This window comes from Peromyscus leucopus, chromosome 11, assembly GCF_004664715.2.
Source record: "Peromyscus leucopus breed LL Stock chromosome 11, UCI_PerLeu_2.1, whole genome shotgun sequence".
Taxonomy (NCBI): Eukaryota; Metazoa; Chordata; class Mammalia; order Rodentia; family Cricetidae; genus Peromyscus; species Peromyscus leucopus.
This window is the reverse complement of record NC_051072.1, coordinates 55,630,557-55,644,849: the sequence shown is the minus strand read 5'-3', so window position 1 is coordinate 55,644,849 and position 14,293 is coordinate 55,630,557. Positions and strand designations below refer to the sequence as shown.

General features: G+C 40.0%; 1 protein-coding gene across 7 annotated transcripts in view; it reads right to left on the bottom strand.

Annotated features, from left to right (window-relative positions):
• Zfyve16 (zinc finger FYVE-type containing 16) overlaps positions 1–9,929 on the bottom strand; it is a 49,333-nt gene extending 39,404 nt beyond the window's left edge. Inside the window, exons 1-4 of one of the 7 annotated variants that reach the window (XM_037209503.1) lie at positions 9,789–9,929; positions 7,073–7,121; positions 3,479–3,569; positions 327–435 (exon numbers count right to left, since the gene is read on the bottom strand). In XM_037209503.1, coding sequence (XP_037065398.1) covers positions 327–396 — 70 coding nt within the window. In that variant the 5' untranslated portion in view covers positions 397–435; positions 3,479–3,569; positions 7,073–7,121; positions 9,789–9,929. Of the gene's footprint in view, positions 1–326; positions 436–3,478; positions 3,570–7,072; positions 7,547–9,788 lie in introns of those variants that run through there. The other 6 variants (XM_028855978.2, XM_028855979.2, XM_037209502.1 and 3 more) reach the window with 6 other exon arrangements.
• Between the last annotated feature and the right edge of the window lie 4,364 nt (positions 9,930–14,293).

Here is a 14,293-nt window from a genome sequence, read left to right as displayed (position 1 = left end):
CAGGAATAGAAATCGAGCTAGGACAGCCCTCCCAATCCTAACTTCATTCTGAGGAAAGGCCATATCTTACAGTGATGACAGCTCAACTTACAGAGCTCTATCAAATGGCTTTTGTCTTCCTCATAAACATTTTCTTCTAAGTTTGTATCTACACAGTAACTTGTATTTCTGGCTATTGATCCTACTGGTATAAGAATAAACTAATATGTCACAATGAAATAAGGCAAACTTTTTAGAGAACACAACAATTGTGACCAAGATTGAAATCAAATTCTGTTAAAGGGACATTTTAAGATTCTACTGGCAAAGTAGAAAAACCAACAAACCTGGGTTCTGCTCAAAATCATCAAGAAGTTTGTCCAAGTCACTGACAGCTGCTTTAAAGTAACTGTCCATCCTACTTGTAGACTTACTCAGAATTTAATTCTTGTATGTCTAGAAAATAAAAGTACATTATATTTAATTTTCTATCATACAAATATTATGCAATCTATTCTGCACCAATACAACTATCAAAGCAGAAACAAAATAAAATTAAAACTAGGTGTGGTGGTGCACGCCTTTAACCCCAGCACTTGGGAGGCAGAGCCAGGTGGATCTCTGTGAGTTCCAGGCCAGCCTGGTCTACAGAGTGAGATCCAGGACATCCAGGACTCCTACACAGAGAAACTCTGTCTTGAAAAACCTAAATAAGTAATTAAAATTAAACAGTACTTCTTTTCTATAACACAGGTAGAAAATGCTCTCTGCATGCAAATGACAATACAACATCTGCACACACAAGCTCCTGCATGGGGGTACCATGAGTGTGTGGGATATGTACACAGAAGTATGCAGTTGGAGACCAGAGGAGGATAATGCGTATGTCCCTCTGTCACACTCTCCTCACTGACTGAAGACAGGGCCTCTCACTGAACTGGAAGCTCAGGATCTACCTGTCCCACAATGCTGGGGTTCCAGGTATACATAGCCATGCCTGCCTTTACCATGGCCACTATAACTTCAAACTCACGTCCTAATCCTGCATAGCAGGCACTCTTTCTCATTGACCTTTCTCTCCAGTTCAGTATTATGAACTTTAAAACACTTATCTAAGTAACTCACAAGTCAAAGAATAATTCACAATGAAAGACTACAAATACTTAAATATTGAAAGTAATATAAAGTATACTATATACAAACAAAAATATAGCACAGGAAACTAAAGTTAGCTTTATGAAAAGATCTGTGAGTAGCTGAGGCAGAAACCAAATGAGCTGGAGACATGGCAAGAATCTACCATGACCAACACCAGAAGGAAAGAACCCAAGTCAAGGGGCTCCTTCTCACTTCAGTGGGATAAGTGAACACCAGAACAATGAAGAACACACAGAAATGAAAACAAATCGAACACACTTAAAAACCAAGCAATCATAATAACATTAAGCTCAAAACCCAAGAAGCCCACCTACTGGAGGGCTGCTAGAGTACTATTACTCTGAAAAGTAATGAATTAAGGAAAATTAGCAGAGAATTTATCTTTCACTTATTTACAGAATAGACTTCCAGATAATACAGTAGTTACCAAGAGAACATTCTTTAGGTAAGAATTCCAGTAAATATGTGCAGAAGGATTTAAACTTTAAAAAAAAAATATTTTCGTAGCTCCTAATGCAATAAATTGGCTAAGCAATTGTTACCAATGAATGTTAAAACTTTAGAGGAAAAGTCTGATGTTCATGATGTAGGGTTAGGTCAACACATTGCAATTCTGTGATCAGTTTTTACCATCAATAATGTGGAAGAACACCATCACACAGAACACGAGCCTGAAACTAACTTATGTTAGGAGGAAATTCAGTCATCTAAGGACAGCTAAATGACATTTTAAAAAAGCAACTATATAAATTAATCCAGAAAATAGAAGACTAACTTCTTCAAGCTGTCTATGATGAATGACTAGTTTAAAAAAAAAAACAAAACTTCTGAAGTGTTGCCAACTATCATTTTTGTAAAGCACAATAAAGCAATTCAAATTTTGTAAGAATACATATAAACAAAAGGATATGATAATTAAAAACATTCAAATGTTGCCTGGAATAGAGAATGAACAGGAGTGAGATAAGATTTTTTAAGAACTAATTATGATCAAAAGACAGGAACTAAGGCTACCAGTGATTCAGAAGTGGAGAGCACAATTTTATATATATATATATATATATATATATATATATATATATAAAAGCAGAAAGTGAGAAAGAGATAAATATAAAATAGAAATTTAGAAAACCAACAATAGAATGAGAATAAGAGTTCCATAAGGGGAAAAGAATATGGGAAAATTTCTTTTGAAGGCAATGCTAGGAATTTTTTCAGAATTCATGAAAAATTTAACAGATAAAAATACATCATATCACAATAATAATAAACAGAAATTCATACTTTTAAGCACATTACAGGAAAACAACTATACTCCAAAGAGCAGTCAGACAGAAAAGGTCATTTCAAAGTTACAACAATTATGCTCACACCAAGCTTAAACTAAGGTATATTTCAGAAGTATTTTCAATAACAACACATGACATCCCAATTCAACAAAGCCCATTAGCACTTGTTTCCACTGTCAAATATATCATTATCTTATAGACTAGACATAGAAATGTACACAAAACACAGATGCTAAGCCAATGAAAGGGATTTGGAGGAAGAAACAATGCAGGAGATAAGAAAACACCAAAACATACTCTGAGAGAAAGAAGCATCTACGCAATTATGAAACAGGAACACATACCCTGAGGAGGAACATATGGGGACAACAGCTGATCATAAAGGTCAACAGCAGGAATCTTAGAGGCTGGGGACTCAGCAGAAACAGTTCCTTCCTCAGACATACTGACAGGATTAAATGTATTAAAAAGAAACAAAACTGGAAATCTACAGTTTAAACTTCCAATTTGGGAAAGTATATTGAAAAACCAATTTATCCTAAATAAGAAATAGAAGAAAAATAAAAACTGAGGAGTGCTGGGGTCATAGGTACAGACCACCTGACTGGCACTCATGCATGCATTGTGTTGTATTTATATGTGTCTTGCTCTTTTTCAATTGTTTTTACTTGTTTAGATTTTTGACAGGGTCTCATCTAGCCAGAATGCCTTTAATTCCTACACCCAAAGATGACCCTGAACTTCTGACCCTCCTGCCTCTATTTCTCCAGTGCTCATGTTACAGGTGTACATCACCATTTGGAAGAGAACGTATGAGGGTGACCTCATCACAACTGCCAAAGGTGGAAGCAACCACAACCATGTGTCTTTGATGGCCACAGAGATAAATAAACCATGTGCATATTATTATTTAGTGAAATGTATTAACCAAGCCACAAGAACACAGAAATGATCTCTAAAGACAAATTGCTAAATAGAAGAATCTATATTTACTCTATGATCCAATTACATGTCACTCTGGAAAAGTAAGACTCTAGAGAAAATGAACATACCAGTGATTGCCAATGGTTTGGGACTCAGGAGGGCTGGAGAGGGCTGAAGAATACAGTAAATATTTCCTGGAATAAAGCTACCTGTATGATACTGTAATGGCAAACCAAGAGAAAAAGCACTTGAAAACACCCATAGAACTTTACACCACAAAGAATACATCTCAATGCAGATGATGAAAAAAGTTACTAGCTAGGCATGGTGACTCATGCCTATAATCCCAGCATTTGGGAATCTACATCAGGAGGATTGCTGCATGTTCAAGGTCTGTCTAGGCTATACAGTAAGTTCCAGGCCAGGGCTACAGTGTAAGATCCTGACAAAAAAACAAAAGACTTTTAAGGTCAGGGATCACAGAATGAAATGCTGAACGCAACAAGAGTCAAAACTTACTGCAAATGTATGAACGACACTATTGCAGGGAAAGCAGGGAAAAGGAAAGGTACTGACTTCTCAGAGTAAGTGTTTAAGACTGAAAGGAACACAAGCACGGGACTCTTCTTCTAGTTCCTAAAGCAACTACTTACTTTATGTCCTTATAGGGCGTTATTTCATTTACTGTTACCATCTGGAGTAACTTTCCCCTGGGAATTAAACATCCAGGATAGGATAGGGCCTAGTATTTTGTTCTCTCATATATTGTGTCTTTTCCCCCAATCTTTTTTTGTCATTTTATGTGTACAGGTGATTTGCCTACATGTATGTCTATGTACCACATGAATACCTGAAGAGGTGTCAGATCCCCTGGAATTGGAGTTATAGATGGCTGTGAGCCATACATGTGTTGGGAATTGAACCCAGGTCCTCTTAAAGAGCAGCCAGTGCTCTTAACTGATGAGCCATCTTTCTAGCCCAATATTCAGTGTCTTTATCAATACCCATCTTAGAAGGTATGCTGTTGAGTAAATATAAGAGTTTCCAGAGAAAAGTAACAGAATTGGCCATCATTCTGGTATTACACTTCCCAATAGTAACAACAGAGCAAAGAAACATTGGGGCCATGTCTCTAAAACTCTAAAAGTAACAAATGAAGCCGTTAACCAAGTGTGGTGGTGGAAATATTGTTTAGACATACTGAAAGATGTGTTCTACAAAGACGATGCAGACTCCAAAGAAGATAAAAACTTGAATCTAGGAAACAAACTATTCCCTATCAGAGGGAGACAAACAGAATTCATACAAGATCATAAGATGATAGCCCGGGAAAACTGCTACATCGTAGGACCAGAAGTAGAAGCTAGGTGCCACACATCCAATAAGAGATACTGCAAAGCAAAGACATTATTGTATACATTTGAACCTACTCAGAAGTGAATAGCATATCTTGTCTGAGGGGTTAAAATCCCAAAGACTACAAACTACATACACATTAAAAAACATATGGGCCAGGTGTGGTGGTGCATGCCTTTAGTCCCAGAACTCAGGAAGCACAGACAGGCAGATCCTTGAGTTCCAGGACAACCAGGATTACACAGAAAAACCTTGTCTTGAAAAACAAAACAAAACAAAAAGATGTAAAACATATTCATAAAGATGCATGAGAGGTAGATACAAAAAAACCAAGGTCACTTGTAACTCTAGGAAAGCAGTAATTACATAATGATACAAACACAAAGTAACTCAAAGTTAACATGTAACTAGCTTGAGAACCCCAGGGGAAATCATGTACACTGCGAGTTTACAGAGAAGGTAGAAGCAGCAGATCTAACTCCTACGACTATGATACAAAACGGTACCCAAACTAGAACACAGTAGGTACGAGGGAGGAAGGGAAGTAAGCACACGGCTAAATATGCTACTTAAACATCTGGTTTAAAAAAGTGAACTCATTGGCACTGAAGCAGCCTGTCTCAGTTTTGTGAGAGAATTAGTCTTTACTGCCCTAAGACATCTGGAGCTAGTAACCAATTAACTTCATTCTTAGGCATTTAAAGTATTAGTCTTTGTATTATCCCTGGGAGAATTGAGAAATAGTTACTGAAACCACTTTCTATGTTCTATGATTCACATAGGGAGCCTAGACTAAGATAGGTTTCTCTGGTGAGTAGGATTCTGGGTAAGGAGAGCAAGAAAGAGTAACTGGGTTTTTCACCATAAATCTTTAGTATCATTTAAATCTTTATGTAGAGTATGGTTACTCCACCCCCTTTGGAGACAAAATCTCACTATATAGACCAAGCTGGCCTTGACTTGTAGAAATCTGCCCGCCTCTGCTTCTTGAGTATTAGGATTAAAGGTATATGCATCATGCTAAGTATCCCTTTGACAAAAATTTAAAAATTGAAATTAAATATAATGGTTAAAAAAAAAAAAAGTAGACCAGGAGTAGTGACATACACTTGTAATCCCAGCACTCAGGAAGCAGAGACAGGAGGATCACATAAGTTCAAGACCAGCCAGTCTGATCTACATAGCAAATTCTAGGCCAGCCAGCACTACATAGTAAGACAGTCTCTCACAAAACCAACGTAAATGAATAAATACATACATATTTAAAAGAGTATAGGAATTCTTGATACAGAATGTACTGAAAAGCTATTGCCAGGCGGGCAGTGGTGGTGCACCCAGGAGGCAGAGGTAGGTGGATCTCTGAGTTCAAGGCTAGTCTGGTCTACAGAATCAGTTCCAGGACAGTCAGGGCTACACAGAGAAACACTTTCTTAAAAAACAAAAAACAAACAATCACCAAAAGTTCTAAAAACAGTTTCCCACGCAAAGGATCCATTAAAGAACATCTACAGAGCATCTCAACACAGCAACACACTGCTGAGCATTATATTGTTTGAAGTGCCAAAAATACAGAAACAATACAATCCAACAATCTGTAAAAGGTATGACAATGCAATACTTTACATTGAGACCTTTTAACATGAAGGGTTACTAAGCTGTGGATTTTCTCATTGCAACCAAACAGAAGATACTTACAGTCTAGCAATCTATTAAAAATAGAAGAAACAAACAAAATGTACGATACACTCTAGATTTTAAAGCTTATTTGTAGAAGCACTGACAGACTGTAAATCTTCTTACGTGAGAAGAGCATTATTTGTTTGCTTTTCTTTATTTATTTGCATGGGTGTGGAGGTCAGAAGAAAATGTTCAGAAGCAAATAATTCTGTCCTTCCATCATGTATGTTCTGGGAGCAAACGCCTCAGGTTGTCAGGCTTTGGCTGCATGAAACTTTACCCACTGGGCCATCTTGCCAGCCCAACGATGACTTGAGATATTTTTACTAACTTGGCCATTTATATACTCTCAGATTTCCAAACACATTTTTATAATATTCACTTTTAAAAACTGGCTTTAAAAGTCTCTTCATTGTTTTAAAAAAATTGGTAGCAACAGAAAAGATTAATAAGAAAATAAAACAATAATGAAACCTAAAATTGCTAAGGTGAGAGATGATGAGGACATGAGCAGAGACGGGTGAAGATGAAAAGAAACAGAACTTTGGAGACTGAAACAAAGGAGAAGGCTGGAGCTCAACAGGTTCCCACTGCGGGGGACCACGTAGACCACCGAAGTACACTGACCATCACAGGCAACCCAAGCGGAGTGGGAAGGAGGGACACTTCTGCACTACTGTGTGAAGTACCTTGAGAACATCCTGGGGAGATGTCCAAGAGGCTGCTGAATGTAAGGACCTGGAATGCAGAGAAGAGGCTGAGATAACCATTTGGAAGTTGGCAACACAAAGCTGTTAAAGGAAGTGACCTAGGAAAAGAATACAAGAGGATAGGAGCCTGACATTAGACAACTAGTGATCCCCCAAACCTGCCGTACCAAACTATGCCCTGGGTTACACATACTTCTGTAGAAAATATCCACTATGCAGTGCTGAATGACAGAAAATCCCAAAACTCCGCAATATAAAATCATCTCTACAAATAGCTTGTTAAGGTAGTATTAGCAAAGGAGAAAATATGGAGGGGCAAATACCAAACTAAATCCAGCACAGGTATTTACGTAAGCCTTTAAGAGCTAAAGCGTTTATCTCTATGGTTTATTTTTAAAGAAGAAAAAGGCATGTACTTTTGTAAACAGGGTAGAAAAAGATAAAATTTATTTTCCTTAAAAAATAATATAATGCACTAGGTAGTGGTGGCGCATGCCTTTAATCCCAGCACTTGGGAGGCAGAGAAAGGCAGATCTCTGTGAGTTCCAGGTCAGCCTGGTCTACAGAGCGAGATCCAAGACAAGCACCAAAACTACACAGAGAAACCCTGTCTCGAAAAAACCAAACCAAACCAAAACGAAACAAAACAAAAAAAGATATAATGCAATCTTACAATACAAAAATTATTAATAAAAATATGCTAGAAAGGCATTTGGACACTAGACTGCAAGTGGGTAAAATAAATTATATGGAAAGACAATAATGCGATTATGAAAAAATGTTCAATGTACATTAAATAATTAGGGCTTAAAAACACCATTGGTTGCTTACTAAGTTGAAACAAAGTTTTGTGTTTTTTTTTAATATAATAAAGAACTTGACGTTGGTGAGGTGTGAGTTCTAAGAAAGAATCTCAACCACTACTGAGAGCAAATGATATGGCCTCTCAGGCAAACAATGGAACAACATGAAGAAATAGTCTGGGGGAATCCCAATTCTCTGTTTAAATTCAAGAAAATAACCCAAAACTACTGAAAAATATGCAGATACTTTACCAATTGTTAGGTGGGAATAATTCAAACAAATGACATGGGAACACAACAGAAAATTATAAAAACCATCCAAGTTAATTTCTATGTCTGTCCAAATAAAAGGGGGGGGGGAGCTTAGTCTATGACCTAGTAATTCAACCTCCAGAAAAGCATCAGCACCTGTGCACAAGAACGCAAGGACCTTTGAATGTTGCAAAGTTTGTAAGTGAGACGCACAAGAGAATAGACCATTTAATAGAAGAATTGTTGAATCACTCTTCTCATGCTTTGCTGAGAACACTTAAAAGTAGCGTCATCCAGGTGTCCTCTTTTCTAACCATGTGACTACACAAAGAGAGATTTTCTTCGTGAGCTAAACAAGCCAGCACACCAGGATGAACTGAGAAACACAAGAACTGAGCTGTCCTCTACCACGGCAGACACTAAAGTAACTTGCTTCCAGGTAAAACAAGACCATCCTGCTCACTAAACTTAGTTTTGGAAAGATAGCTGATTTTCATTTGAGATACTCAGCAAGTACAATGTTTTTCCTTCTATCTAGCCTTATTTTTGAGACAGCAATTTACTGTGTACACCAGGCTGGTTTGTAGCTCAATCCTCCTGCCTGCACATTGTTACTGGCTGGGAATAGTCATGATCCACCATGCTTCATTATAATACTATTTTTAAGTGAATATATGAACAAAAAATTTTCTGAGTTTTAATTTCCAAAATGTAATTATAATGCATTAGCAATTATTTTTTTCTCAATATTTTGCAATTGTCATTATCCTCAATCATAGAGGGACTATGTGCAACACAGTATTATGATTGGGGATAAAAGGAATTTAGTTTTATCTGTGAGGCAGCTACTTCCAAAGAGGCTTTTGCTCATATATTATGTGTATAGTGGAAAGGTAATCGGTATGTGTGTAAGGCTTTTAAAACCATTGGAAGGGCAAGCAACCTGATCCTTAAGTTTAAAATGCACTGGGGGGGGGGGGAGGTGCAAAAAGAACAAAGAAAAATGTCAAAATGTTAAGCAGCTGATCATTCCGTATTCCTTGCCGTTAATTTTAAAATGGCTTACCACTAAATACGTAGTTTAATATCCAAGAGAGAGAAAACGAAGTTACGTGACAAATCAGAGCTCTACTGAATGCAAACCATTAAACTTTTGCCAACTCAAGAAACGCCAAACTCAGCTGAGTAGATGACGGAACCCGATGACATGACATCACTCAATCCTTCTTTGACTAAAAAGATGAACTTAATATTAAATTCACCGGCCGGCTTTCTGTCCAATCAAAGAACATGGGTCTGGAATGTAACAATCTGCAATCACGGTCGTACACACAGGTTAACGGCTAAAAGTCAGGTCATCTCTTCAGAGGCACGGAAGGAAAAGGCAGCGGGAGCGGACCCTGGGGCATCCCTGCGCCGGAGGCGGCGGCGACAACCGGCGGCGGACTCGCGGGTCCCAGTGCGCTCCGGGCCGGGCCTGCGGAGGGGTCGGGGATCCCGGCTGCACAGCGCCCAGGGCGGCCAGCGGGTCCCGGAGGAAGGCAAGGCCCGACCGTCGGAGCCCGGCGAGCCCGCGGCCACCCCGCCCCTCCGCCCGCAGCACGCTGAGGAGAGGCCGGCGGCGGCTCCGGGGCTCTTACCTCCCCACACCCCGCCGAGCTCCCGGGGACTCGACGCGACGCCGCAGTGAGGCGTGAAGAGCGACCCGGCCACGACGCCCGGGACTGCGCGACGCCGACCCACAGCCCGTCCCCTGCCGACCCAGCGGAGCGGCGCGCAGGCGCAGAGAAGCCTACCAGCTGCCACGCCCCCTCCGGGAGGGGAGGCCTCTGCGCAGGCGCGCTGCTCGGGTCCGAGCTGGCGCGCCGGAAATGGCTGAGCGCCTCTGCTTCCAGCTGAGAGCTTGCCGCAGGGAAGTTCTAGCTGCTGCGGAGCTCCGGTTTGCACCGGCCAGAGCAGCGGCGCACATCGTGCCTCACCCCCCGCAGCTCCCAAAGGCCCGTCCCCGCGTCAGAGTGGACGGGCCGGCGCCGCCGACCCCGCCCTGCCCTTCTGGCTGTACTTCTGCATTGCCATCCGGTTGTGGCCTCTAGAGCAGCTGCTGTCTAAAAAAAAAAAAACCAGAAGCCAGCTAACTTGTGTGAAAGAGAAGCAGAACGCCACTCGCGCGTTGTCTGCTTCGGCCTTCGTCATTTTCGATCCCAAGTTTTCTAAAGTTCAAAGCGAGAGAAGAGAAAACTGGGATCCAGACCTGCTCGGGGTCAGCTGGCGCGCCTAGGCGGTCAAGACTGCAAGCGTCATCGCTGTGATTTGTGCTCGGAGACTTCACACCCTCAATCAGCAATTTGCAACTGTAGTTTGTGATCCTTCAGAGATTCTGAGTCTCCAGTTTTGGTTCTGAGATTGAACTGTGTGGTTATAGCTCAAGAGCAAAACTTTTGGTTACGTTAAGTGATTATATGTTTTATGACAGAGAATGAATGCATAAGAGATGATTTGCTTACATTACCTAATTGATTTTAAGAATAATTTAAATAAGACACTTAAAAATAAATAAAACACCAGCCCTTAATAGTGTGTGCACAGCAATTCACAAAATTGCATAAATGTCTACCACATTTATTCATGTTCAAACTCAATAATAAAGACATAAGTAGTGTAGTCGCTATAAATATGACTTACGCCGGGCGGTGGTGGCGGCGCACGCCTTTAATCCCAGCACTCGGGAGGCAGAGCCAGGCGGATCTCTGTGAGTTCGAGGCCAGCCTGGGCTACCAAGTGAGCTCCAGGAAAGGCGCAAAGCTACACAGAGAAACCCTGTCTCGGAAAACCAAAAAAAAAAATAAATAAAAAATAAAAAAATAATAAAAAAATAAAAAATAAATAAATATGACTTACTAATTTGCTTAACTTGTGGATGAATTCTGGTGAAAATGATGTGGATACTCTCATACCCTAGTGTGGATATAAGTTAAGACAAATTCGGATGTAAAGTAGGTCTTTTGAAAGTTGTCAAATCCTATGAAGGACCTTATAAATTTCATATGAACTAATTAAATGATTTCCCATTTGAAAATATAAAGAAGTACTTTAGGACAAAAATATTTGTATGTAAAAATACTTACCATGGCTTTTTAGTTGGCAAAAAGGACTAATGAGATGGTTCGATGCATTTAAGTGTCATGCAAGTCTGACAGCTAAGTTTGACTGCTCAGAACCTGGTTAGTAGCCAGGTGCAGTAGCCCAAGTTTAATCCCCAGGCACACCTGTAAGGAGGGAGGTGAACACAAGAGGACTTCAGAAACTCATGGGCCAGGATGCGTCCCCTCCCAGGTCCCCATCATTTCTCCTATCTTTCTCTCCTGCCTCACTCTTAGGATTAGGAGTGTGTTCTTGATCACTGAAACTAAGAATACAGCCCCCATTCCCTTTTCCCCATTTCACTACCTGAATTTGGATTCTAGTCCTATGACTTATTAGCTGTGTGACAGAAATTGCTAAGTTTATTCACTCTTTAGTCAGACCATGATAGAAATAATACATAGCATGAGATATCCACATAGCACAATTAAACATGGAACTGAAATGAATCATCACTGTTCCTAGTGGCTTTGATCATTCTGTGAGTTGGATTCTATTCATAAGCCAGTGCCCTATGATTATGGACCATCAACGGCCTTCAAACATATTTAAAAACTGACTTTCTGGGGCTGGAGAGATGGCTCATCAGTCAGCAGCGCTATGATCTCTTCTCAGAGGACCCAGATTCAATGTTCATCACTCACATGGCTGCTCATACCAAACAGTCTAACTCCAGTTCTGGGGAAGCCAACACCCTGGGGACACCAGTGACACAGACATATATGCAGGCAAAACAAACATACACATAAAAGAAAATAAACATTTAAAAGGTTGTCTCTCCTAACCTAGAACAAGTCTTGACAGCTAATCTATGTGACTGCCACCTCAGAAAGACCTGGATTTCTTGTTTTGTTTTGGTTCTTCTTGTTGTTGTTGTTTGTTTTTCAAGGCCTGATCTAAAATGTCAATAGTGTCAGGGTTAATTTAACTAGCAAGTAGTTTAAAACCAATGCTTCTAATTCCTGGTCAATAGTCCCTGTTTCTCTGGTGACTACAAGCACAGATCTAAGTTCAGAGAGTTTCTTCACCAATGCAGACTAAACTTTGAACCAAGCAGCAATACACAAGCTGTTAAGGAGAGAAAAGTCTACAATAGCTGTTTACAGAGCACACACAGAGTGACAGTTCACACCGACAGATTCATCCCAGGAGGCACGGGCACAGTCACTCATTGTCAAGAATGCTTTACAAATCAGTGTCATTTATTGACCACCTACTGCTTTTTAGCCCTTACCTTTTAACTGAGACAAGCATTCCATAGGATAAACAGTTTGGCTCATCTGTGAAGAAGTCTAGAGCTCTGGAATCCTCCCTGTGTTGGAAATGCTCAGCTGTGCCCAACCGCACTTACCTGTAAAGGACTTTATCTTTCCAGCACACTGAAGGGCACACGCCCTGTTAACAACCTGCTTTTCTTTACACACTCACTAGGATTTAGCCTTAGCTATTGGGAAAACAGCTTTTCAGTTCTTGAAGGGAAGTTATAATTATGACACCTACAAGACAATTCAAATATCCAAAATGGCTTTTGAATGTGTTTTGAAATCAATGACAAAGAAATGAATAAGAATAACATGAGAATTTGCTGATAAATTTTATAAAAAACATCCATGCTTTTCACAGCAACACAAATACTTGCTTTCATACCATGATTATACTGTATTTCCTATCAATGACAGACTCACTGGAAAATACTTCAGTGATCTTATTATCTATTTATTGATTGAATGATTTGTTTATGTTTTGACAAGGTCACACTATGTAGTCTAGACTAACTGTATCATTCTGCCTCAGCTTCCTAAGTGTTGTGGAATATTAGTTGAAGATATGTTACATTTGTTCATGCTGTGGAATATTTAATGATGCAAAAATGTGTTGCATTCTTTATGTTGCATTTGTTTAACTCTGTGAAACTGTGTTACTGTGCCTGTCTAGAACACCTGATGGTCTAATAAGGAGCTGAACAGCCAATAGTGAGGCAAGAGAAAGGATAGGTGGGGCTGGCATGCAGACGTAATAGAGGAGAAGAGATCTAGGAGCGAGAAAAGGAGAAAAAGATCTCCAGGGGCCAGCCACCCAGCCACACAACAAGCTATGGAGTAAGAAGTGAAGAAAGGTAGAAAGAGAAAAGCCCAGAGGCAAAAGATAGACAGGATAGTTTAAGAAAAGCTGGCTAGAAACAAGCCAAGCTAAGGCGAGGTATTCATAAGTAAGAATAAGACTCTGTGTATTTATTTGGAAGCTGGGTGGCGGGCCCCCAAAGAGCAAAGAGTAAAAAAGAACCAACTACACCCAAGTGCTAGGATTCCTGGTATGTACCACTACACCCAACTTGGGCAGGGCTTTTTAAATGACAAAGAAAAGAAATTTGTATGGGTTTCTTTGGATTCTGATGTGTTTTTATTAAAGTGGCTTCTTTAACTAGTTTATTAAATGACAGCTTATTTAGATAACTTACTCTCCTCAGTTCTTACATATGTACTAAGTAAACTAAAACAAATGATTAGGCATATACCTTAGATATTTTTAAAATAGTGATTTGGGGCCCAGAACTACTTAAATAAAACAAAACATTTTATAATATATAATAGATTGTTACTGTTGGTTATGCCGCGGCGCTGCCCCTCGTGGCCGGTGGAGGAGCATGCTGATTAAAAGAATCATAGCCATGGTTACCTTTTTAGAGTTTTATTGAGGTGGGGGGAGAGAGAGACAGAAACACAGAGAGAGACAGAGAGAGAGATACAGAGAGGGGGAGGGAGAGAGGGGAGCCGACGGGGTAGGGGGGAAGGAGCGGAAAGAGAGGGGACAGAGAGCCCACAGAGGGCCCACCCGCTTTTTAGGCTGGGAAGCCGGTGTAGGCTGATAACGTAATTAAGGACCAAATCCTTACAGTTACATTGTTAACAATTTTTTAAATAAAATGTAGCGATGTTACTTTGTGGCTTCAGCTATTTTGTAACATGGAGCTGTGTTTGTTTGCTAAGTCGTGCTGTTCTGTAGC